The following is a 27,378-nucleotide window of genomic DNA, read 5'->3' on the forward strand; positions in this document are numbered from 1 at the left end:
TCACCTATGTGCCTGTGTGTTCCTACTGTGTCCTGCCAACAGGATGTGTTTAGCCTGTGCCACTGTCACTTCCATGCACACCTACTCCTGTCTGTCTGCAGGAGCTGGTGCACTGCAGAAAACCTGCCTAAAGATTTGGCCTTTCACTCAGAGTCCACTGGAGGAGAAGACATCTGAGACTTCGCCGTGGAAAGGAGCTACCCACTCCACGGATGAAAAAACGTATCCAGGAAAGCCACACGTGTGCCCTAAACGGGCAGATTTTACACAGAATTGGTAATAAAGAGCCATACATGGACAGATGGTAAAGATTGACAGAGCAACTAAAAAGATACCGGTGTGGCAACTCTACAATAAATGTAACCAACTTAATTCTGTAATGCATATTTGAGGTTTTTTCCCAGAATTATTTCTGTTTACAGAGAGCTTCACAACGTTTAAAAGTCTGTATCATTCCTATAGTTTCATTGAAGAGTCCAACACCACCTCTCTTTCCTACCACTTTCCAATAATTGCTTTGAGTATCATCAGATAGCTCCTTTCATTGGTCCATATATAATATTTTTTTTACTGTTTCCCAGGTTTATTTTGCCCATTGCTGAGAGTTTAGACTGGTCAACTTTAAACAGACAAATTCTTAGCCCTATCTTCTGCTTTAGCCTTGTGTTGAGAGCCCAGAGAAATATGAATTATCTTCATACCATTTCATATCAAACAAAATACAACATTTCCCCTACTTTAAGCCAATCTGGTAACACCACTCACATCAGTGTTCCATTATGCATATCAACACTAATTCCTATGCTCTTAATCTTTGCTCCTCACAAAAATAAGATTTGCTGTCTACTGGAGAAGGGGAAGGCTGCAGAATTGCCAGTGTTTTTCCAAAGACTGAGACTCTGCATCCAGTTCTCTTTTTGGGCTTATCACTCTGTTTCATACTGCTGCTTTTCTTGCAAAGTCCAGCAAATACTCAGCAGTTTCTTTACAAGGAACCACTATTTCCACTGATTTTTTTTTTCAGATTGTGTACTCGATCAAAGAACATTATCATCACACCATTATTCCTCTCTATAACCTAAATTAAGCAACAGAAAATGGCTCTAAATATACCAGGCTTAGTATCTCTGGGTGTATTTTTTATATTAACTTTAGCTACTGGAATTTGGGCTTCTTGGAAAAGCAGAAAGGATCAGCAGAACAGGAACCCAACAGAGATGGCCATGGTTGGAGGCAGGAATATAAATGTTGTCATTGGGTTGTTTACTGCAACAGGTAAGCTTTCTTAAAAGACTTTTAAAAACTCTTCTTAAAACATATGTATTGCATAGATCTGGGTGACTTTTCTTTCAAAGGAAATGAACTCCTTTAATGTCAGGGTAGATTTTGCCTAAGTGTGACTTTAAAGGAGTATGGTTTCATGAATCATTTTGGGATGGATTCTTGCAAACCTCTTCACACTGAGCAGAACCTAATGTTTATGTAGATTCTCTTAAATTAAAGAGATTAATTTAAGAGTTTAGTTAAGAGTTAAGAGTTTAATTTAAGAGTGACAAAGGAATACAAGACTTTTCATTAAGGAGGACTGTGGTCTTAATCATGAACCAGTTTCTGTTATCTAACATAACAGAAGAATTTTACTCACAGAATAGTCCAGTTCTCTGTGAAATAAATTGTCACTCATCGTGAGCATTGGTCTCTCTCTTAAAGAGAGAGTTTCCCTCAACTTCCCTTTTCTCTCCTTGCTGTCTGGCATAATCTGAAATTTACTTCCCTGACCTGTTTTTTGTAAAGGCATCCCCCAGTGGCATTTGCCTGGCTAAAACACTTAAATCATTGTTGTAGGTTTGTTATCTGACTACATTGCCTGTCTGCATTTGTTTTCTCTAATGTCTGTTTCCTTAGACATGTAAGTCATGCTTTCGAGTGAGGGCAATTATACAAAGACATTTCCATTGCCTCTAACAAAAGTCTTCCTCTGAGAAAAAAATGTTAATAAAAATTACTATATTCAAATAGCCTATAAATGTTTAAACACTGAGCTTTTCCATACACACACAGATATCCATTCTTGAAGCTGGAAAATTATTTAGACATTCTAATACTATTTCCTGTAGTCAGCAGCACATCTCTGTATAGCAGAAAACTGCAAAGAAAATAGATGTGTAATTGAATATTTGTATGTGAAAAATGTTTACAAGCTCTCAGAGTGTTCTGCAGGGCTAGTTGACAATATGTCTCTCAATTCTGACCTTTTCATCTTCCATGCTTACAGCCACCTGGGTTGGAGGAGCATATATTGCCAGCACAGCAGAAATCATCTACCAGCCTTCGAAAGGATTACTGTGGGTCCAGGCACCTGTCGGATTTGCCTTATCCCTTGTTATTGGTAAATAATTAATGTAATTAGCACACATAAGCTTTAAAAATATATCATAGGAGTCTATTAAGATATGTAACAGAATATTAGGCACATTTTAAATGTGATTTTGTTTTTTCAGTCTTCCGTATATGGAGAAGAAGCATTTATAATGCTCTCCTCTGAACTGACACATAAGTTAGGGTAGCTTGGAGCTAATATAGAGTTTTGCCTGCTTGTAGTAATTTATAGGACAAAAATTTTATCTGAGGATTTAGAAGAATGTGTCTATGTGCATACTGATTTTTTCACATGGTCTCTAATTCACAGACTACTGAGAGTATTCATATCTAATTTTTTCCTTGGAATTTCTGTCTGATGAAATAATAGTATCTTGATTTTCCACTAAAACACATTCTTCTGAGTAGTCTCATCTCAGGATGAATGTGTTGTGCATTCAACTAATGCCACTTTATAGCTGATCTCAAGCTGATTTTTTTGTTGAAATTAAGCTAAGTATGCAGTGTTCTATACCTGAGTTGCCATTTGTAACTCTGAGAATTACTGGACTCATGCTGAGGTTCAGCTCTCTTGCTGACCCAAGTTGTTTCAGGCCACATTGTGCTATACCATAACTCTCTAGGGACACAGGATGATGAAAGCAAGGAGACCTATGCAGACCTTACACAGGAATTTCTAAAAGAACAATACCTTTTATTCTCAAGTCAAAGAAAAGAGTCCAACTGACATGAATATGAATCAGGCTTGGAAATATATTGCCAGCACTGCTTATGTGAGTAATTCTTACTAATGACACAGAGGAGTGCAGGTCTGATCCTGTAATCTTTGCTCAGGTCAGTAGTGCCCAGACAAGCAGTCCTGTTGGCTTCAGGGTTAGACACAATACGTATTCTTTGGTTTTAATGACATGGCTGCACATCTGAGGTCCAATATTTAGATGAAGGTGGGTGGGACTCAGCTCAATGTGCAGATTAAAACAGTATAGTTCTGGGAAGAGACAATGAAGCCACCAAAATGAAAACTTTAATCAGAAAAGGACCATATATCAACAGGTCGTATCACATGACCAAGGACAAAACTTTGCCTCTTTTTTAGCCAAATATGAGTCTTCAATGCTTCACTCTGTCTACTGACATCTTCCACGGGATGCTTTTCAGAAAAACTTTATGGGTCAGATTGATAGGTCTTTGAGGATGCAGAGGAGATTATACATGGGTATCCACTGACCTAAATTCCTGTTACAGACACACAGGCATTTTGGGCCATTTGGGGTGCCACAGGTTCTCTCTGGTCTCCAGCAGCCACTCCAAAAAGATCTAGGTGTGCCAAAAGTGGACGGCCATAAATATCAGCTATAAGCTGACAGGGACCTCTTGAATGGATGAAACACCACATTTAGCAAGTGGATTTAAACCATGGTGTCTGGTTGGCCACATCATTTTCTAGGGTCCATTATATATGAATTCCACATTCACTAGGTGGGTCTGATATGCACATACTATATTACTCTTATTTCTTTTTTTTTCCTGGAATATAAAACATGCAGAATTCTACCAAAACATCATTACTTTCCGATAGGTGGTTTCTTCTTTGTAAATCCAATGAGAGCAAAGAATTATGTGACCGTGATGGACCCCCTTCAAGAAACTTATGGGAACATGATGGGAACCTTACTCTTCATTCCATCACTGCTAGGAGAGGTGTTCTGGTTTGCAGCTATCCTGGCATCCCTTGGTAAATACTTGCTTTCCTGTTATATTTGTTAAAGGTCACGTGGACTAACAGAGTGTAATTCACATTTGGAAATTGTGGCAAGCTGTGCTTCATGTCTCCTTTTGTGAGAGGAGCAAGCATTTCTCATTTTTAGAAAGATTTCAGTTTTAAAATAAATAGTGCTACATATTCATGATATTTTAATAGAAAACTCTTCAAATGTGAGTTTGTACCTTCCTCTTGCCTGTAGGAGAGCAGATGTAAAAAGGCGAAGTGCCTTGGCAATGGCCATGCAGCAAGGTGAAGCAGTAAGAGAAGGAAGGAATCATGGGCTCTCTCGAGTTCCCACTGTGCACGCTCTCTCTAGACTGCATTTTTCATACAGTATGTTGTACTGGTACCAGGGAAATAACATATCCTTATTTATTTTGTATTCTGCACATATGAAATCTGTCTTAAAATATTTGACTGCTGTCCTTGTCTGCAGGAGCAACAATGAGGGTCATCTTGGATATTGGCGGCTCTTTGGCTATCACCATCTCGGCATGCACTGTCATACTTTACACACTACTGGGAGGCCTCTACTCAGTTGCCTACACCGATGTCATCCAGATGATTTTCATTACCCTCAGCCTGGCAAGTCCTGTGCATTTCTTTGGTACCAGTTTTCTAACTACAGGGAAAAGTCCTGCTCTTCTTTTCAGCATGCCTCAGACCAAAAATAACTTCCTTGACCTACAGTTCCTCTTCAGGAGAACAAGTTTCCTGAAAAATGTTACAGCCTCATAAATCTTTGTACCTTATGCATTTCAGACAGTGTTCACACAAGTTTGCAGAACCTTTCTAGAACCATCTTGAATGGAGAGAGATTTGTCTACAGAAAATACCAATTAACCTGAATTACAGACTCATGTTCTTGATGATGTCATGAACCAGAAACATGTAGATTTAGAATAAGGAAGGGGGAGAATGGAAGATTCTAAGTCTAGGGTTAATCTTATGTAACTACGTTCTAGCTTAACTTAAATATCTGTTCTCCAAGAACAAGGTCACTGGGAAAACGGTTAACAGTTTCCATTTCTATCCTAGTGGATCTGTATTCCCTTTGCCCTGGTGAATTCAGCAACGGAAAGTATTTATTACACTGCAACCCATCAGTCTTACCAAGACCCTTGGATTGGGAAGGTAGAAAAACAGTATATTGGAAGGTGGCTGGATGACTTCTTCTACTTGGTATGGAGTATTTCTTGGATGAGTGATTGGGAGGAGGAATTGTGTGGGGACTTTCTGTCTGGAAAGCTTGTGAGTTCTACCAGCCAGAAGCCCTACATTGCAAGGCCAGTTAACACGGGCTGGAGGTGTAAAATTGTCTCTCAGCACCCCCTGCAGCAACCTAAAGGGACTGGGGACATCCAGGGCTCAGCTGCGGAATGAAAAGAAGCAGTAGGGACACTCCATCCTTTACCCACATGGAGGAACATACCCCTTGGGTAAGGCCATCCAGGCAGCCAGTTCCTCTCCTGACACCTAAATGAGGCATTTCCTACCTTTTGAGACACTGGTCTTGCAGCCTCAATAGTGTGCTTTTAACATAAATATGTAAAATTCCCTCTATTTGAAAAAAAGTAATAAATTAAAATGACATGACTGCAGGTCATCAGCAAGCACAGTGTGATTGGCTTCGCTGCCCAACACAACTTTTGAGTTACCAATATAGCCAAGACTCCAGAAGGTTGTTTTGCTCTTACTAAATTGATAATAGGGACACACAGAAGCTTGATTGGTGAGGACAGAATCTTCAGATTTTATCCAATTAATTTTGTGCGCTAAGAAATTGAAAATTATGTTTTTATTTTTCATTTTAAAAGCAGAATTGCTAAGTTTGGGTAGATTTATTTACAAAAGCTGCATTCCTGAAAAAATTTCCTTTCAGTTCATCTGTGCCTGATTCACAATTCCAAACAACCATTTTTTTGCTTTCTCCATCTGCCAAACCATTAACCTGTTTTCATTAAAATTTCACACCCATTGCAATGAAAACAAAGGAAAAGGGAATTCTCAAATATCAGAAATATTATCCTCAAGAGTTAGAGCTGGGCAATATTTATGCACTTGAAATGAGAATTTGATAACACTAAAGATTAGCAGCAGCCTCGTGGGTACCACTGGTAACCGATGCATGTTTCAGGTGCTTGGAAGCATCCCGTGGCAGACTTACTTCCAAAGGGTGCTCTCTGCTGCCTCGACAGGACAGGCAAGGCTCATCTCCTGCCTCTCTGGACTCGGCTGCTTTGCAATGGCCATCCCCTCCGTGCTCATTGGGGCAGTCGCAGCATCAACGGGTAAAATGAGTCATTTCTCTCTGAGTACTCAGTGTAGTTTTGGCAAGGGTGATTAAAATGGGATCCAAAGAAGTCCTTTCAGAAACTTGAAATTACCCCATCCCATGGTCCTCGACACCAAGACAGGTGATCCATACCAGAAAACGTGGAGCCCTCTGAGTTAGACTGCACAACTACTTACAGACATTTAACCAGCCCCAAGACCTTTTTAAAGCTATTTACTTATGATGAAATTACTTTTCCCAGATTTTGTGTTGAGGAAGGATGAAGGCAGACTCTCTAAAACTTTGTATAACCTTATTAAAGAAGAAACTTTATGCTTCCTTCTGTTCATGCCTCAGACATGTAAGACCCAGCAACATTACTACAGATTGTTAATAAGGTTCCTGCTTGAAGGAATCAAGAAGTTCAGTCCTATAAACTCACAGTCTCCATGCAGGGAATCAGTCTTGTGTTGGCTGTGAGCAAGGGTAAAAGTGCAGCCAGATCACTGAACATTTAAAGAAATCAGCTGAAGTCATGACTTCATCTGATTCCCTTCTCCTCATGAGCAGTGTTTAGAGGTTGACCTTTAATTGAGCCAATTCTGGAATCACACAAAGCACACCTATTTCTATAGATGCTTCTGAGGAAAAGGGGAATTTTTTGATCTAGTGAGAGCTGCAGCATGCTAAGAGGAATCACAAAAGTTCACAAAAGAACCAAAAAAAATCAATCTAAGTCCTAAAATACTGAGTGGATCTCAGTTCTTAGCCTTTCTGTGACTGGCCCCTGTGAAAAGGCAATTTCAAAGTTCAGAAATGTCCATGAAGGATTTGTTGTGACTTTTCCTCATTTTGTTTTAAAGACTGGAACCAGACAAGCTATGGTCTTCCAAGTCCATTCGAGAGAGGGGAGTCAGCGATGATACTACCACTTGTTTTACAACATCTCTGCCCAGCGTATATCTCCATTACTGGTTTGGGAGCCATTGCTGCTGCTTCAATGTCTTCTGCAGATTCAGCTCTTCTCTCCACTGGCTCCATGTTCGCTCACAATATCTACAGGAAAATCCTGAGGAAAAAGGTATCAGTAGCTTTGGTGTCAGGAAAAGACAGTCTTGTTTCGCAATTATTTCTAAACCAGTCTGTGACTGGAGGTGTGTGTCCTTCAGCTGCTGAACTGATTTCTGGAGATAGAGCTCCAAACATAAGCCAGGAATGTTCATATCCTTGGTAGGGGTGCCAATACCCATACTGGTGTGCTTTGCTCATTCTAGCATGACTAGTACAAAATTTGGACTAAGGTATTAATGGAAACAGCATAAAACCATCGCCCTTAAAATCAGAGGGCCCCTCCTGGGGTGTCAGCTTTGCCTGGCTGCTGTTGGCAAGCGGTGCTGAAAGCTTCAAGAGCTTGGGGAGAACCAGCCCAGGCCAGGGCACTGCTGGCCATCCTGCCAGAAAACACTGTGTCTCTAATGCTGCAATCTCTGCTTTACAGGCTTCAGAGACAGAGGTGTTGTGGGCCATGAGGATCTCCATGTTGGTGTTTGGGGCTGGGGCAGCTGGCCTGGCTTCTTACTCCAGCTCTGTCTACGACCTCTGGCTCCTCAGCGGGGAGCTGGTGTACGCCCTCCTCTTCCCCCAGCTCTGCTGTGCCCTCTTTGCGCCCAGCACGAACACCTATGGATCAGCTGCTGGCTTTTTGGTTGGGCTCCTGCTGCGGCTACTGGCAGGGGAGCCTTCCCTGAGCATCCCCCCTGTCATCTGCTACCCAGCCTGCTCCCTGGTGAACGGGACCTACAGCCAGCTCTTCCCCTTTAAAACATTCACCATGCTTCTCACCTCCAGCACAATCCTCACTGTTTCACACCTGGCCAAGTTTTTGTTTCAGAGAAACCTCCTCCCTCGCAGCTGGGATGTTTGCAATGTCATGAGGGGAACTGCCATCCTCATCCCCTTGCAGCAGGTGGAGAAATAGGACCGTTTGCAACAACCACTGCACTAGAAGAGAACCACGATTAAATGTGGGGCTTCATTTGAAAGGCCACAGTGTGTTCAGCAGTTAGAGCATAGCACAGAGAGCATCACTCTGCTTTCTTCACTAATGATTTATTTAAAGTTCTCACTGAGAAATAAAGAGGCATTCTGTTCATCCAAGAATATGTGAGTTTGAAGTGAGCAGTGATTAAAGTCACATGGTTATGGAGCACAATCTTGTGGTGGTGACCATGGGTCACCTCGGGCCCCAGCAGTGCTTGTTTCGAGATGCCCCTGGTATTCCACCTGAAAGCAAAGCTATAATCCTGCTCCAACACTTAGGGTGTTCCCAAGTCACATATTTTTCTCACCACAGATTAATGTCTGATAGATTGGGTATTCTTGATTAAAAAAAAAAAAAAGGTGAGCAGACCTGTTCCCATTACACAGCACAGGGTTTAGCATAATCATCCCTGGGGAAGCACATCAAACCTCTGAAAACACAAATTACTGAAAGCAGTGCAACTGACACAGCAGTGCAGCAGTAATATCAGTTCTGCACCATTCCTTGTATGCTTTACAAAGCTTTCCTTCATACTGCAAAAGTTTTTTGCACGTCTCTCCCCACTGCAGAATCTGCCAGCTGGGGAATGCGTGAGACATCCCCTCTATACTACCTAGTAGGGCAGCAATAGGTAAGCAAGATAAAGCAACAGCCCTTAACTATTCACTAAGATTTACATAGCTACTATTTACAAAAATGTAACCAGGTAGAAAAACAGAGGTGCCAGACAGACTTATTGGATGAATTTTGTCTAAAACCTGTTAAATCACTTGTGTCAAGATTTTACCCTAGCACAGCAACAAGATGGTGTGTAACATAGACAAACTGGTGTGTGATGACTCAGAGGACTGTGATGGCAGAAAGGTGCTGGAAACTGATCCTAAACTTTCCTGAAGGGACAAATCCTAAAATCCTGAAGGCAAGATCCCAGAAGATTCAAGCCACAGATGAGCACAGAAAAGCTCCCAATATCTTGTTTGCATAAATTCTTAATGGCTTGGAAGACAAGAAACCCAGATAAATAGTGAGTTTGGACTCTAGCCTGAAGTCTGATGGACTGAGAATATCCCTCAGTGAGATGGATCGTTAATATGAGTGCTGAAATAGATTCAGGAGGATTCTATAGTAATGGCTCACAAATGGCTGCCATTTTATACTTTCCTCAGCAGCTGTGTAGCATCTTACTGGGGGTCATTTGCAATCCACGCACCAGAGCCAGCAGGAACCACACTCACAGTACCTTCCCAAAGTGGTTGTGGGAGCTGCTGTGAGTGGAAACACCTGGCACTATTGAAAGGAAGGTATTTACTAAACCAAAACAACCATAAACCATATAACCAAAATATCCTGTAGCAGAGTAATCCTCACAGCTAAATGAGCTGCTGAGGTGAAAAAAAGGTGCTGCTCTATGATTTATTTCCAGCATGTGTGTGCACAAGGTGAGAAGTTCCACTTGCGCTACTGCATTACTTCAGCATGTTCAGCAAGGAGCCATGAGACTCTGAATTGTACCAAGGCAACTGTTTTCACTCAGGAGGAGGGCTCTGCTCCCTGTGGGGGATCATTCATCTCTTGTAAAATATCCATCCTCAGCAAGGTGGAGATTCTGCTCCTCATCAGAAAAACATCACACAACCTTATGTTTTGTACTAGTGTTAGTTTACACCTGGGCACACTAACCTTCCAATGCACAGCAGTCCTGTTGATATATTTTGTTAAAACAAGACTAGAAATTCTCTCCTGTGTGTCTAGAGACTGCCATGAAATATTAATTATAATGTGTCTAGAAAAGGGAAAAAAAAAAACTGGTTTAAAAATCAAAAGTTTTTGACTGTGGCCACTGACTATGGCCCTAGGCAGTCACCCACAGGAGTCTTTCACACAGGAGTGATTTGAGTGGGAGCCTGTGAGGTTGTGCTTAGGCAAGGGAGGCACCAAAGTTATCATTACCTCCATGCCAGGAGAACAGGGTTCTTGTTAAATCACAGTTGCTGGATGCTGATTCAAGCATACTCCCCTGAGAGATTTAGGGGTGACCTAGTTTGGGGACCTGTCAATCCCCCTATTTGGTGCAGATCAAAGCTGACATGCTGCATTTGAACCAGGGCACAGACCTGCTGCATGACCCAGATAAGACTGAAACTGCAATGTCCTCATGCTAAGATCATCACCCTACTTCCTGACCATAGAACCAAAGAATGTTAAGGGCTTGGAAGAGACCTTAAAGATAATTTTGTTCCAAGCCCCCTGCCATGGGCGGGGATGCTGCTTACTAGCAACCTGACCTTGAGCACTTCCAGAGATTGGGTATCCACAATTTCCCTGGGCAATCTGTTCCTGTGCCTCACCAATGTTTGAGTAAAGAATTTATTATCTAATCTAAAAATACTCTTTCATTTAAAAAATACTGTCCCTTGTCCTATCACTATCTGCTCATACAAAAAGTCCCTTTCCCTCCTTTTTATAAGCCCCACTTAAGGTATTTGAAGGCCGCAATGAAGACTCCATGAAGTCTTCTCCAGGCTGAGCGACCCCAAATCTCTCAGATTGTCTCCTAGGAGAGGTGCTCCATCCCTCTGATCATTGTGGCTTCCTCTGGACCCACTCTCAGCATATCTTTCCTGTGCTGGGACCCCAGAGCTGTACACAGCACTGCAGGTGGGGTCTCACCAGAGCAGAGCAGCGAGGCAGAATCCTTTCCCTCACCCTGCAGACCACGCTGCTTTGGATGCAGCCCAGGATCCATCCCACAGAGCAGCTCTGACAGGCAAATGCCTACATCTCAAGATACCTGTTTACTCCACTGTTGTGCTCAACTTCTCCTGCTTTTACCCTGCAGAGACCCAAAGTTTGATATTGAAGCCTTTCTGTGCTAACAGGCTTGGCATGGCAGGTGTCCTGGGGTGACTTTATGATGCTGAATTGTATCCTCATTTGTCTGTTTAGCCCAGAAATAAGTTTTGCACTCTTAAAGGTAGATCTGAGAGTGAAGGGGCGGGGGGGGGGGGAGGAGAAGCAGTGGAACCTCTGAGGCAGCTGTATTCAAAAACATAGCGATAAGAGCTTTCCTTCTCACAGACTGTGTTGTCTGCAGCACAGACAGGCAGAGGAAGAGAGCTGTCCTTTGCATGTTATTTAGTTTTTTTAGCTAGCTGAGGCAGAGAAGTTCCCTGGACTGTGGTTTTTCTTTCCCTGGAACTGATCGGCCCTGCTCTGGACTGAAAACCCAGAAGAGCACCAGGAACTCACACCTGTGGCCCACCAGGACCCAGGACGTGGCATTTTCCAGCACTGGAGGGACTGATAAGAGACTGAGCGAGCTGAGCTAACCCCCACGACTTTCTGAATTTGCCATCTCTTCAGAACAGTGAGAGGTTTTATTGTTTAATATTATTCATTTTTCATGCTTGTGAATACTTTGCTTGTTAAATAAACAGGTTTTTTCCACCTTTCTCCAAGGAAATCTTTTCCTGAACCAGTAGAGAGCTGCTTGAATCTGCTTTCTAGAGGGACCCCTTTGGAAGTTTCCTCCCAAATTTGCCCTAAGCCAGGACAGCAGGCAACAGATCCATAACTTCCTGAGAGAGCAGTGAAAGACACTGCTGAAAAGTGTCACCACCGCCACCATGTTACCACCCAGCGTCACCACAGAAACCCACAGAAACTTCAAACACGAGAGTCTTTGCTGTCAGGGATATCTGGCATACTCAGCCATACTTGGCCCTTGCAAAGCTTCCCTAAATTTCATACCACTAACAGCGCTCTGTTTTGTGTGAAGCGAGGAAAATGGCAAAGACACAATTACTGTAACTCTCATGAATGTTTACAATTTTCTATCCTTATATGACTCTCTCTTCCAAACATCCCCCAGCAAGCTTAAAAAGAAAACATTCATCAAGGTCAGACAAAGTTTTGGAAGCAATTAGCTGCAAGTAAAATAAATATGAGAGTATTTCTCTCCTATATTTAATGCCCAAACACCTAGTTGTTCCAGTCCAGCAGACACAAGGTCCTTGAGGTGTTGCTAGTGTGGGGGATAATGACCCAACTCACTTGTAGCCATTCTGTTCATGGGTTACAGCTTCCAGTTCAATATTCCTTTATTTTTCTTTTCCCCCTTTATAAAAAATTCACTTGGGCACTGCAGGGCCCCAGTTTACCTCTCCACATGTGGATTTACCTCCTTTGACCCTTAGAAGTGTCTGTGACAATGACTCCATACGGTTTCAGTTTTCATTAACTTTTCTCAGCCTAGACAGCTGCTACATAAAGCAGCAAACACCAGCATCCAGCAGTACTCTGTTGCTGCCTGGGCTGGTGGGAGCCACTGAGATACCCTGAGGCTTCCATTGTCTTGCCTTTCTTTGACATTTTTACAGTTCATCTTTGGAGCATCTGAGATAGTATCAGACTGAAATTTGATTAAGAAAGAAGAACCATACAAAATAATGCCATGTGCATTAGGTAGATTAACAACTGGCAGGTTTGAAATGTAATTACAAGTAGGAAATTACCATCCAGTGTCAGAACCTGTAGAGAGGATGATTCTTGGCACTGTGTTATGGAACTGCACTTACCAGTGACTGGGTGGGCAATGAGGAGCAGTCCACATTGTGTGCTCAGCTGGTCAAACGAGCTGCAGGTCAGTGTTGGCTATGGACAATCCAATGCAGGTGTCTACAGACAGATCAAGTGTATCACAGCCTAAAAACAGCTGTTGGCTGTGTTGTCCTCAAAGGAAGGTGTGAGTGATGCCATGCACTGCAATGTCGGGATTTAGGCGAGATCAATCTTACCCAGAGCATGCTCCTGCTACTTCATCTCTTTGGTTTTTATTTCTTCCCAGGCAGGGTTTATGACAACATCTACTGTCTGGAAGTTAAAACTAGACAAATTAAGACTCAAATGAGGCTCAGCATTTAAAATGTAAAGTCCATACATAGAGCAAGTTGGCGAGGGCTGAGCTAGATTTGCTATCACTGAAAATGCTACAATAAAAGTGGAATCTTTTCTCCAAGTTCTCCCTCTGTTTTAAGAGGAATCCATTCAGTGTAGCCCTAGGGTACCTGATGTCCAGCCCAGAGCTCAGACTGACAAATCCCAGTAATGTTGTTTGTTCCTCATTTGTCCCAGCCCTGCTGGAGATTAGCAATCAGGTACCACTGAGGTAACCACTGCCATTTCTAGCTTAATGCTGGCATTGCTCAGAGCCCTGCTTGCCACCCTTGAACTCCAACAATAAGAAGTCAAGAACACAGTGTGATTTGGATTTCTAAATCTGAACTGTGTCCTCTATCAGCACCCCAAGCAATCTGTTCAAAGATGAGGGAAGAAAGTCTTTCTCTCAGTGATGGTGCTGCATGACCTCCTCCAGCAGCCACCTATCCATCCTGCACCAAAAAATCAAGTTTCCATCTCTGATGTGTTGGGAGCAGTTCCTAAATCCTCCACACACATAGGCTGAGGTGGGGCATAAGGCCAAAGCTATAATTGGTGTTGTGACATCCGTGTGTGGTACTCCAAGGGGAAACCACCCACTGTGCCTGTGCAAGGGTCTGAGCTGTGACTGCCCTGAGTTACCTGTACTTGTTTCCACGGGAGACACCATAATTACACCACCATTGCTCAATCACAGTCATTATTTGAAAGGCCACATGCCTGACATGCTTCAGCAGCTCTTCTGCAGGGCCAAACGGGCTCAAGTCAATTCACTTCAGTGCTCTGTATTCCCAGCTGCCTTGCATGTGCTGTGTCCAGGCATGGGAACCAGCACAGACAAGGAGGTTACCTGCAGCGAGGATCATCGAGTCTGGCTCTCGAGAGAGACCCTGTGGCAGCCCCTGCCCACTGCTTCAGCAAACCCATAGCGAGCCTAACCAACAGTAGAAAAAAAGAGCCCTGGTTTGGGCAGCTCAGATGCCATGAGGACACAGATGTGTTGACAGGGCAGGTCAAAGTAAATACTTTGCACAGAATTTAGGCCAAATGAACTGGGGAGCTGTTTAGGTGATCCACATAAAAAGTGTGGTTAAGACTTAACTGTGAATATTGAAACAATCCATTTCAAATAGACCAATTTAATTATGCTTAATTATTGCTTTTCTTAATTATTACTCATGTTTAATTTTACTTGTCGCTCAATCTGTACATATCAGATTAAGATATAATGTACATATCCTACATCTTAGGACAAATCACAGTGATCAAATCAGAGATGAGAGACAGGCCTGAGCAACTGGAGCATCCCAAGACTTGAGATTAATAAAGCTTGTGCTATTCCAGTAATGGACAGCAATGAAGAGAAAAAGGAGTTGAAAAAGAGGGGGAAAATGGAGAAAAGGGAAGACACAAGAGACCCTTTTGCATTTGTCCCTTCTCTTTTTGAAACTGTTTTCATTCTGCACACAGTGGATAGACATGCCATTCACTTTGCAGAATTCTCTAATTGAAAATATTTATATTGCTAATGAACAACAGTGAAAAATACCATCAGCCAGCAAAGTTGAACCAGAAACTTGGAAAACAGTGAATCTTCCTTGTGCTAAAGGCACCTCTTGTATACTCTTTGTATAGACAATAGACAATATCAATAGACAATAACTTGGGACATTTATGTGAGGTAAAGGGTTGTAGGAATGACTGACCTTCTGGTGTCCAAAGTGGAACATAATTATTTTATTTATTTGGAATTTCATTATTATTTTACTTTATTTTTACCACCACAACACAAGTTGAGTTATTTTTACCACCACACACAAGATTGGAGGCAGCCTGGGCTGCAGTGATAATGCACTAGTGGAGTTCACATCCTGAGGAATAAAGGTCAGGTGAAGAATAAAATCAGGACACTGAATTTTAGAGAAAAAAAACCCTTCCATTCCTTCAAAGAGTTAGTCAATAAACCCCCATGGAAAACTGCCCTCAAGGGCAAGGGAGCAGAAGTGAGCTGAGAGAGATGTTAAAGGACATTTTTCATAGAGCATAAGAGCTCTCAATCCCCAGGTATAAGAAATCTTAAAGAAAATATGAAGATAAGAAATCTATAAGAAAAGGAAGGCAAGAGACCATCACATCTGAGTTGAGATCTGCTAGAGAAACTAAAAGGCAAGAAGGAAATGCACAGAGAGTGGAGCAGGAACAGTGGGAAGAGTGGTAAAGATAGAGTGAGGAAAGCCAAGGAGCAGCTGTAGTGAAAGGAAAAGAGGGTATCAGTTAATTTAAATTGGAGGAGATTCAATTTGGATTTGATATAAGGAAGAAACTTTTTACAGTGAGGGTGGTGAAATACTAGAACAGGTTGATCAGAGAGGCAGGATAAAGACCACTTTAGAGACTGAAGATAGTGAGGATTTATTTTCTCTGTTTTGATATAAACTTCCTAGAAAAAAAAACAATTTTGTGCTTTGGTTTCCCATTGAAAGAACATGGGGATATTCCACTCTTTATGAATATAGAGGAAGGATGTATTGTCTTGGAAGATATTCACTGCCACTGCAGCATCCCATGGGCGAATGTCAGCCATCCCCACTCAAAGGTGTGCTTTGAGCATCTCCCATTTCACAAAAGCTGTTTCCAAATGTCTCCCTTCTACTAAACATCTGTGCATTTTCAGATAAACATTTCTGCACCATCATTTGATTTTTTCTATTTCCCTAACCTGCAAACCCACAGGCCAAACCCACAAGAAGATATAGGCAGTCTAGATAGCTTAAAAAGTGGTTGAATGTTGACAGACCAGAACTGCCTATTGTCTTTCTTCATACAGCTATTGATTGATTTGAGGTAAGAAAGGGGCTTTTTGTACCATGCTTCTGCAGAGAAAAATAAAAGGTAAAAAGAAACCACTGACATGCAAAGGCAGATTTGACCAGGTTTTACTTCAGATGCTGAAAAATCCTTTTTCATCTTATACAAATGGAAGGAATGTTTTTATACACCAAGACCTCACAACAAATGTTCTTCTCACTTCCAGAAGATCAGAATAAACTAAACCTGGATGACTAACCTCAAGTGAAAGAGGAGGGGCCAGCAGAACGTTACCTATTTTTTCACTACTCCTGTGCCAGGTGCGCATTCCTTTGCTGGTTTGGAAGCCTGCAGCTCTCTCCTGCTGTCTTTTGCCAGCTCACCGCATCATCATCCAAAACCAATGGTGGGCAGCCTCTGCAGTCCATCTAACCAGGCAGATGTAACGCCCTGCAGTCGCTGTCAACATTTCTTCAGGTTTCTTGCAGAATGAAATTAGCTCTAAAGGGCTATCTCAGGTCTGTAATCTCGTTGAATATTTAACTCTGGTGGTTTTTATCTTTTCTTCAGCAAAAACAAAGTCAAGCTGTTTATCAAGTCCAAAAAAGACATCAATGCAAAAGGGTGAGAAAAAAAAAAAAGCAAAATACTCTCTGTATAAAGCACTTCAGTGTACTCATGCAGCATATTAGAGAGCAAAAGGAGCTTTCTGGCTCCTATCTGGCTGTTGATGCAATCGTTAATGTGGTTTTGTTCTATTATTAATGGCACCAGAAAGAGAAATCAGGCCCTCCAGACAAGCTTGAGAGATTGTTGTTTCATTTCTGGCAATGAGAAGAAAGGAAAAAAAATAATTTAAAATAATGGAAATAAACAAAGGGAAGGGGAAGGAATACCTGAAATACTGAGCATGTAACAGTAGAATCTACAGATGTCTACAGCAGGGTAGGAATGGCAAAAATAAATGTTTTTCAAACCTTGTAAGTCATTCCCAGAGCCTGGTCGTTTAAGGCCACTTTGTAATTAAACAAAGACAACCTAATTTTTTACAGTGTGTATTATACTACTGGATACATTTATGTTTCCTAGAACTGCTGGTTGACAAGCAGAGAAAAATAAAATCAGAAAAGCAGCATTAATGGATGGAAAACCCACAACCTGTAGTGGCATATCATTACCCTCATCTGAATGTGGTTGGACAGGATTTTAATAAAAACTTTGTTAGGAAAATACATCATGAATATGCCAAGGTAAGTAAAATTAGCAATAACACTCCAATCTGTTTTTTCTGTAAAGTTAGCTGCTAAATCCTGCAGAAGAGCCAGGCAGGGTGCATCCCTCTACTCATATCTGGCAGAAACAATTTCCTTGCTGAAGCACTGCACCAATGCCCAAGCACCAAAGCCCAGGATGTCCACAGCATCTTCTTCAAACTCTAGCCCAACAGCAGGTGATATCATCTGCAGAAGCTCATCTCCCATTGCCTTTGGGGTGCTGGGAGGCAGGCAGCTGCTAGGGGGACTCAGAGGGGTCAAGCATCAAGGTTAAATTCAGTTAGATTGGTTGCTAATCAATAATCCAGCCATCATGAGAACAAGAGGAAATGACTGCAGGTTACACCAGAGGACATTACTAAAAATTGCTTCTCTGAAAGGGTTGTCAACCACTTGAAGAGGCTGCCCAGGGAAGGGGTGGAGTCACCATCTTGGAGATATTTAAAAGACACGTAGATGTGGTTCTTATGGGCATGGTTTAGTGGCAGACTTGGCAGTGCTGGGTTAATGGCTGGCCTGATGATCTCTTCCTGCCAAACTGATTTTATGATTCCTTGAAGCCAAATAATTCTCTCTGTAGTCCCTTGTTGATGGGGCTGTACCCCATGGCCTCCAGCACCCACCCCCACAGTGCAGCTCACATGGCCACACTTCTCCACAGGCTGCAGGCATGAAGACTGCCCTGAAAATTGCCCCTGTCCTCTGCTGCTCCCCTGCCTTGCCAATGGGCCAGCTGTCACCCAGCACTGTTGTTTCACATCCCAATGCATTTCTGCTTAAGAGAAATCTCCTTCCTTGCAGAGGGAATGTTTGCAGCACAGAGGGAGGAATCACTGCTTCCAAGGGGCTCTCAGGGAAAGAGGAACCAGCCAGCTTTCAAATAAATATGGTTTATAATAGTTTGATGAAATGCTTTCTTAATGCTGAGCACTTTGTGATATGTATTTCTTGAGGTACAGTTTATATTAAAAAAGCCCAACCCCTAAATATTTTATAATTTTCCCTTTAAAAAGAAGGAATTTACAAGTTCCTTCCTGATTATTGATGCCGAACACAAACACAGGACTTCTTTTTATCACAGGACTGAACATTTGACCTACGGTAGCCAAAACTTCCAAAATTTGAGAGGAGCTCCAAGCCTGTATTTCAGTTTCATTACTAATATCTGTCTTTCCAATAGAGTGCATTTATTCAATGCAACCAGTTTGATACATTTAAAATCTGCAGGGTTCAATTAATTTTATATGAGAATATAGCTCATAAGTTGTGCTGCCAAAATAGTTCATTGGGTCATGAGCTCAAAAATAATTTAAATAAAGGCTGCAAGAAATAAAAAAGGAAAATTACACAGTCACATCACCATGAGACTTTCTTTAATGCTCTGAGGAATAAAACTGCCATGAAGTGATGGGATCAGGAGGAAACTTCATCTGGCAGAAAGAAGCACTATACAGTTCTTCATGGAATTACATTTTCAGCAGGGACACCCAGGCACAATGTCGGCCTGACACAGCAGAGGGGATTTGGCAAAGCACAGGAGCAGCTCAGACAGATGAGGCAGAAGGGAAGTATTTCATGGCCTGTCTCTGCAGATTGAGTGCAAACACACTTCCAGGCAACCCCAGCACCACGGCAGCCTGCAAAACCTACGTGGGATCCAATACTTGGGCAGTACATCCTCACTGACTTCTCTTTCCCTGCCCTGTCATCTGAGTATCATCGCTGAAACTTAAGGAAATGCACCAGAAGTTGGTGAAGCTGGAGATTTTTTTGCACCTGAACAAAATCTGGGCCCTGGAGTCCATGAAGATTGCACTGTCTCTTGTCAAGGCCTGGCTTAATTCCTAGAAGTCCCCCCTGAAATGTGTATGAAAGAAGCTATAATGCCATATAGAGCACGGCAGCACATGATAGCGTCACACTTGGTTGAAAAGCCCCAGCAGGAGTGGGTCCCCTGCAGCTGAGCCCTGCACAAGCCTCACTCCTGCTCAGCCCCCAACCCAGAGCTATGTTTCAGCTATCCAGACCCCCCATGGGACTCGCCTGTTTTCCTGACAGCCAGCCAGTACATAAGGAAACCTGCATTATTCCCTAGAGTGCAGGAGGAAAGTGGCTACTCAGCAGAGGTGGCTTGGGCAGATCACAACTGTCCCTTGTCACCTGGGTGATTGCCCTTTCCTCCCACTTACCCTGAGGAGCCTGTGCTGACCAGCACCATGAAACATCTCTCTTTAATCCACAACTCTACTAAATAAACTTGAGGAGAGGGAAATGCAAGAAAGAGAATGGAAAATCTGCAAAAAGGCTGATTTGGTGTGTAACTCCCTGGTCAGAGGGGCAGGTCTCCTGGGGGTGTATATGGCTTCTGGTAGCCTTATACCAGGATGCCTCTGAGCAAGGATGAATTTTCAGGATTGGGACTCTCATGTTTTCTAATCATGTTTCCCACTATCTCACACTGTCCGGTGCTTCTGAAAGAAGCACAAGGATTGCAAGGATTTCTGGGGACCTCCTCTGGACGACAACAGAAGGGAGAGAGGAGCACCTAGTGCGTGTGCTGGGTACGGTGGGATGGGAACCAGGTTCATTTTCCAGCGTAGTCACCTGAGATAATCTTTGGGGACACAGAGATGCTGCTCTCCAGCCCTCTCCCCATCCCCATCTCACCGACAGCATCACCAGACTTCTTGGAGCAGAAAAGTCAGTTTTAACACCCCGAAGTGAAATTTCCCTTGCGGATGCCAAATCACACTTAAACCATCCTCCTCGGCCAGGTGTCCCGATCCCGGGCTCGGCTCCAGGCTCCGGCCGAGCACCGGCAGGGCCGGGCAGGGCAGGGCTCCGCGGCTGCCCATCGCACTCATTTCCCGGCTGGGCGATGGCCGGCGGCCGGGCAGCGCCTTTCCTTGCTCAGCCAATTGCATGTCCAGCCCGGATCGGAGATCGCGGGGTGTGAGCCGGGGGAGCGCCCGGGGGCCGCTGCGGGGGGGAGTTGGGAGCAGCTGCGGCGGGAGCGGGAGGAAGAGGAGGGAGAGAGCGGAGGAGAGGCCTGGGGCAGGCAGCGCCCGGGGTCGGGCCGCGCCGGCCGGCCCAGCCACTTAAATGCAACCCCTGGGGCACCGGCTTCCCGCTGATGAGACCGCTGCAGGGCTGTCGAGGCCGGGGCGTCGTCGTGGGGACCGTCACCCTCTGCCTGGCCGCCGGGTGGGCTCTGCAGAGTAAGTGTCCGACCCCGTCCCTGCCTCCCCCGCTCCGTCCCCCGGCTCCTTCCTCCGGCTCCCCGGCTCAGCCCCAGCGCCCGGCATCCCCGGGGCAGTGCAGAGCCCGCCGACCCCCGCCCGCGGCCAGCGCTCTGCCCAGCCCGTCCGCAACCGGGAGCGGCTGGGGAGGAGATGGGGACGGGACGTACCGAGACTCAGGCAAGCATCGCTGCTGCTCAGGGGAGGCTCGTCCCCGCTCCTGCTGCTCGGAGGGAACGGGGGAGCCGAGCAGGACCAGCGCGCCCGCGGGGGGAGCGCCTCACGCCCGCTCCCGGCAGGGGCGGCCCCAGCAGCCGCCGTCCCCCGCGGCTGCTTTTCCAGGCACCGAGGGGACAAGGCGTGGAGGGGGAAACAACCCAGGTTAGTCAGCCCGAGGGGTGTCGGGTCCCGCTGGGAAAGGCGGCGGTGAGGAGGGAAGGTGGGTTCCAACGCAGAACCCTCACGGGAGGTGTGTGGGGATGGGGCAACACGCAGAGAGAGAGCCGTCCGGACCTCTCCCGCAGAGGGGCCTGAAGGAGGCTCCGGCCAGCCCCGCCTCGCCTGCGGACCGCGGTGTCAGCGCCACCAGGGACTTCGGTTTGGTCACGGCACTCCACCAACACAAGTGAGCACAAGCAGGACACCAAAGGGTGGAGAACCAGTCCGCAGGGTTTCACAGGCCCTTTTTAGAGCTGTCCCCCCAGTTCAGAGCTCTTGCGTGGAGGCCCCTCGGTGCCAGCCTTTTTCTTCCCCACTGCAGGCCCAGCTGCGTTGCCACGGCCAGGTCTGGTACGCAGAGCCACACTTCCCACTTTGACTCTTGGCCAGGCAAATACTTGGGCGTAGAGCAGCGAGCCAGGATGGCAAACTATGAGCTCTGAGCGGCCCCTGTACTCTCTCCTCCTGGGTGCGTGTTTTACTGGGTGTGAAGGGGCTGGTTTTGCGAGCAGCAGAGCACAGAAACCTTGCGTAGGGTGCTGCCTGTGGGTGTGATGTTTGCTCTCCAGCCTGGTGCAACTTTGTTGGATTCCACTAGTTCAGGTGATCTAGGCACACTGCCTACTAAAAATATTTTAGAATGGTTAGATACTGCACTGCTTTTTTTTAGCTTTGCATGCCAGGTAGGGACAGGACATATTTGCAAATCATTTAATGGAAAGATTTGAATTATTTTTTTTTTCTACATTTACCTTGCAATCACGTGTTCAAAACAAAGCCTCTATAAAAACATGAAAGGGTCACTGAGGGGAGACACTCAGCTCCTGTCTGGTCAGAAACAGTGGGAAAGGCCTTTAAATAAACACATGGACCAGAAAACAATTGGAAAAATTTGCAGCGATTACCAGAGGTTCCCGGCTGTTCTGTTTCTGTAGCTGGCACAAACCTCGTTTTCAAAGCTCTGGTTAGTCTCTCCTGCACACAGGCTGAACAGCAGACCACAGCTCAGCTGAGGATGCCCTGAGCTGCCCAGAAGCATGATGTTCTTGCAGGGGGACTGGGCAGCATGGTTATGACAATGCTCATGAAGGGGGGAGCCCAGGAGTGTTGTCTTGGAAAAAGCCTAGATCCTATTTGGTACTGTAGATGAGAGCCTGGGAATTGAACTGGCTTCTTGAGCTCTCGTACCTTACCCTGACCAGCAGTTAGTGAATTCTGCTACAGATCCAAAATACAGCAGAGTCAGGTTATAATTCACCTGTCTCTTCCATTTGTAGTGGCTGTGGAATTTTGGCCATAGAGGGCTCTTATTTTAAGATTTTTTAAAAAATAATATTTTTCCCTTGGACATTTTTTTCTTTCCTTTCTTGATCATTCTTCTCCTGGAAGAGTCTGCAGAACCTCCAGGATAATCCCCAGGTGTTCTGCTTTGCACTCATGCAATGTAGCTGAGGGTCTCAGTCTCACACTCCCACACTGGGTTACAGACATTTACAGGTCAGCATTTCTTTTTCTTTTTGCTCTTGAAGTTAGGCTGTTCCTACAGTAAGAGACTAGAGCAGGTGAGCTGCTCCAAGCCAAACCAGGAAAAGGCATTCAGCCTTACTCTGTGCTTTATCTGCCTTTCGTCTGCTTTGATTTTTGTGGGTAGATAACAGGATTTCAGTCTTTAGCCAAGGGTCTCAAAATAAAAAGAAAAAATATACGCCAGTTAAAACTCCAACCTTGGTGTTCATCCAAATCTTCATGCAGAAACACCAAATGCAAGCAGAAATTATTGCAGTTACACATTAAACTAAGCCGTCGGTTCAGTTTCACAGTGTCATGAACAGCTCCGTTATCACATCAGGAGGAAGTAGGTGAGAATTAAATATTCTTTTATATGCATTTTTGCCCGGATATCATCAGGAACATGAAGTCCCTGGCTTCTCATGAAACATGAAACTTTTGGTTACATGTGATTTATCTGCACTGGCTTATTAACTGTCCACCTTTAAGAAGCTCATATTTCTAATGTTGATTACACATACTGAAAACACAACAAAGTCCTTGCCAAGACTTTACATACATTTGCATTCTGCCTACTACAGTTCTTGCTTTTGGGGGGTGGTAGTTAATGAATATGATAGATTACCTTGGACATGGTGACTAAACTTTCCATGTAAATGCAGGATTTTTAAAGAAAGCCAGCTACTGATGAACAAAAGAGCATTGCTCAGTTTTTGGAAAATGTTATGCTTATCCAAAGTCCCTTTCTGTGTGGTGTTAAAACATTGAAACACATTCAATTATGTGTCTTCTACAGTGGAAGTATTTTTGCTATCACAAATTATAAATGCGTATTTAGTCTTCAAGTATGTATGTTTGTTACTTCTATGGAAAGCAGAAAGAAAAAGGTATTGAAAAGCATAATCTATCCTTTCTTAAAACAGATCACTGAGATAGGTAGGATAAATCACCAGGATACAGAGATCCCAACCTGCCCTGGACTCCTGGTGCAGCATCACTTCCAGGCTTACCACTCTCCTTTGTCTTTCAGCTCCTGGAGGAGTATCCATAGTTGTCCCACAACCCAACATCAATGCAACAGTGGCACAAAACATCCTGCTCTCAGTTGAGTACTCTTGCCGAGGCGTGGCTACCATTGAGTGGAAGCATGTGTCAAGCTGGGGCACCACCAGCATTGTTGAGTGGAGAAGTGGGAATTATGTCAACATATCCACAGTCTACAAGGACAGAGTGACTACTTTTGAAAATGGCTCTATACAGCTTCGGAATGTGGGCATGAGAGATGCCGGCTACTATTTTGTCACTGTAATGGAGGAGCATGGAACCAATGCCTATGGCACCATCATAGTCAATGTTTACGGTACAAACTAGATGGGACTTCTTGGCTTTACCCTGTGTTTCAGCATCAATCTGCTTGTAATCAATTTTATAATATTAATTCTTTTTTCATTTTCCCTACAGAGATTATCTATGAAGATTTGCATTTTGTAGCAGTTCTCTTCACATTTCTCGCTGCAGTGTCTGCCATTCTAATCTGCTTCATGTGGCTGTGTAACAAATCTCTGCATCTATTTCAGAAGAAAACAACACACAAACTAACAGGTATTTCTCTAAAAATGTAGTCAGGGTATAGAGTCTTCAAGCCTGAAATTTGAGCCTAAAATTTGTACCATAAAGGTGCTAAACAGGGCCACTGAGAAACAAGACTGAAGGGCTCAGATCAGTTATCCTGTTCTAACTCCTTACTAGCTGAAGGAACTGAGTAACAGGTGTTTAGTTGAGGAACAATCCACAGGACATTTACCTTATATGTTTTCACATTAGAAATAATAAAATACTTCCCAACATGGCTGATTGCAAAACTTGGGGAGAAAAGGCCAGAGCTGCAATGACCCTCCATCAAAGTGCAGGAGACAAAGTCAAGAGCATGAGCAACTCTGAGTTCACATCAGGAGGGTGTATTCTAGGGGAAAATATTCAAATGACCCTTGAGAGTCGCCCCTACCTCAGTTCAGTCCTCGGTGGAGGATTGCATCTCCTCCTGTCAAACCCCCTCTTCATCCGTACACTTTTGCTTCAGTTGCAGACTCCAACAAATACTGAGTAGTATCAAAAGCTGACACCGAAGACAACAGTCACGAAAAGCAGGTCAGGGGAACACAAGGGCTACACTGAAGGGACATACTAAGAGAAGAAATTTCCAAGCCACTGACAGGGATATTTGGCCTAGGCAGACAAGGTGCACGTTATGGGCCTGGGATGAAGCTCTTAGGCACATCTTGGAAATGGGAGGTTTTCTTTACCACTTGAAAATATTTCAGATATTTACCTCCCTTCTTCGTAAGTGCAGATCCACTCATGGTTTCTTGCCCTCTAGGTAAAAGGTCTGTATTTCTTCTATAGTAAGTGTTACATTACAACAAGCAGCCTAGCTATCAGTATTTTGTTAGACCAACACAGACAAGCATTCTAAGATTCATGGCCCAGACTTCATGTCAACTCTGCAAAACCTAAAAGAAGAAGTTAACTTGGTTTGAGCTGCCTCCTGTCACTCACCTAAAGCTTTTAAGGGCTGCTGCTGCTTTCATGGTATATACACCACTCACAAGCTTCTGTAGCTACTGAAAACTTTCCTATCATGCCAGAATATACAGGATTTTGTTTAGATAAAGCCTCTTCCTCCAGCTGAAGCCAATCTTCCCACAGAGCTGAACTGAATAGACATTTTCATGTAGCATATGGCGGAGTTCAGGAAAGCACAGTTCTAGAAACTTGTTGTGTGATGTCCCAGGAAATGGTCTGAAGCAGAGACCTAATTTCTGCCCCAGTTGTATCTCAGAAGAGCCCATCTTTCAGAAATCTTGAAGAGAGATGTAAGAACCGGCCCTATGGACTTAGTTTTCTTAGTGCCTTTAGCCTTGTACTGGAAGAGATCGTTGTCACTTTAAAGATTGTGAGAACCTCTTTATGCAGTTAAATATTTTGAAAATATGTATTTAAAACCTAATTTTAAATAAGCAAGCTTGAGCTAATATTAAAAAGTTGAAAATGTCTCGGCACAGTTAATTTTGGAATGTTTGCCTTCCAATCCATTTGCCAATCAATAACAATATCCTTTTATTTACAGCAAGTACAACAGAAGAGATTGAACTGGAAACCATCGAGTGTTAGCCAAGGACTGTATCATAATAAAAATAACAATTCTACCTCAGGAGAAAGTATTGGCCAAGAAAGCAAGAACAAACCTAGAAGGTAAAATGTTTGTGACTACGGCAGAAACATCCTGACTTGCAAAGTAATTAAACCAGCAATGTCTGATGGAGCTGTTTTGACCTGGTAAATTTTCTGTTCTGCTAGTCAAGGTCAGAGTAAAAAAAGAGTATGCTTCATGAACACATTTTTGTGGCTAGCTAATAAAATCTACAGCCTCTACCACTCTTAAAAACAACCAACCAACCAAGCCTCTAAGATCAACCCATAAAGGAAATTATCATGGTCTTGAAGGACACCTGTATTTTGGATACAGCAAGTCTCCTATTACAGACAGAGTGGTCATTAGCATCCATCAACATAATAAATTAAATACCTAATTACAGTATTACATTAAAAAATTAATTGCAAGCATTGAATCCTGTTTATTTCACCTGTGCTGCTACTTTTGGGTGTAAGGAGCTTCCTGAAGCTCTGAAGACAAACTACAATTTTTCATGGGACAAAACTGACTTTGAAAGAATGCTAAGCTGGTCAAAGTTCTCCCACTTGTGTTTCCAATTGTTTACGCTGCCCCAGGATGGATGTTAACACACATTTTATGACATTACTAGAGCAGGTGGTTGTACAAGGAACAGTGCAGGCAGGCACTAAAGAGGACACTGTCTATAAAGATTAGGGAGGTCAGATATATAAATATATATATAAAATACTGATATACACAACACCAGTGGAGTGGCAAAGTACTGAACCGTTTTGTTGTGAAAGATATCCTTTGCAAACATAGCCCAGTGATGAACAATCTATCAGAAAAGTTAAAACAGCATTACTTTGAAATACAGTATTTACAAATACAGTTCTAAAATTGCTCTTGTTGAGAAGCCACCTTTGCTTTCCCTATGTTGTAAGAAAATACAAAGTGACCTAACTAATGTTTTCTTGAATCTGCATATTGCACATATTACAGTTCTCCATCTGTAGATCTGTTGGGTGAAATAATATTTGTGTTTGTCAGTGAGAAAGCAGTAAACTGACCAAGTTCCAAATTATTGTTTTGCTTTTGTAATGAGAATTTTGCAGTGTGAAATAAACTTTGAACTTGTGAAGACACACACCATGGACTAGTCTGCGCCTGTAGATTGCCATGTGGCTGTTTGAGTTGAACTGCTGCTCCTACCTTTGGCACACTTCATCTGTTTGCAAAAACCTTTTACAGGACAGGCTGACAGAGCTTTCCCTCTGGTCAGGGACTGGGATGCTCAAGTGCAGAGGTCCTATAGGCTCCATTTGGGAAAACATTCAGGGAATTTATCACCAAGTGCATAATGATGGAGGTAGGTGCCAAACAAGCCAAAGCACCCTGTGCACAATACCTTTAAGCCATCCCATACTGACCTGGCCATTTCTAGTACAATGGGCCTCTCTCCCACTCATAAACTGAGGTACCAGATTCAGCTGTTTGCTCCTTCCTACATCTAGAACAGGTCAAAAAAGGTGAGAAA

At 43.6% G+C, this 27,378-nt stretch overlaps 2 protein-coding genes across 2 annotated transcripts; both read left to right on the forward strand.

Moving 5' to 3' along the window:
* The first annotated feature begins 1,097 nt into the window (after positions 1 to 1,097).
* On the forward strand, positions 1,098 to 8,397 carry LOC131578042 (high affinity choline transporter 1-like). Its single transcript, XM_058836465.1, has 8 exons — positions 1,098 to 1,275; positions 2,276 to 2,389; positions 3,959 to 4,114; positions 4,581 to 4,729; positions 5,183 to 5,326; positions 6,282 to 6,435; positions 7,283 to 7,500; positions 7,918 to 8,397. The coding sequence occupies exons 1-8, from the start codon at positions 1,098 to 1,100 to the stop codon at positions 8,395 to 8,397; spliced, it is 1,593 nt and encodes a 530-aa protein (XP_058692448.1).
* An 11,793-nt stretch (positions 8,398 to 20,190) lies between these two features.
* VSTM5 (V-set and transmembrane domain containing 5) lies at positions 20,191 to 27,378 on the forward strand. The gene is made up of 4 exons (XM_058849996.1): positions 20,191 to 20,698; positions 23,697 to 24,026; positions 24,128 to 24,268; positions 25,794 to 27,378. The coding sequence occupies exons 1-4, from the start codon at positions 20,614 to 20,616 to the stop codon at positions 25,835 to 25,837; spliced, it is 600 nt and encodes a 199-aa protein (XP_058705979.1). The 5' UTR covers positions 20,191 to 20,613; the 3' UTR covers positions 25,838 to 27,378.

The sequence above is a fragment of the Poecile atricapillus genome, chromosome 1, assembly GCF_030490865.1.
Source record: "Poecile atricapillus isolate bPoeAtr1 chromosome 1, bPoeAtr1.hap1, whole genome shotgun sequence".
NCBI classification, from domain to species: Eukaryota; Metazoa; Chordata; class Aves; order Passeriformes; family Paridae; genus Poecile; species Poecile atricapillus.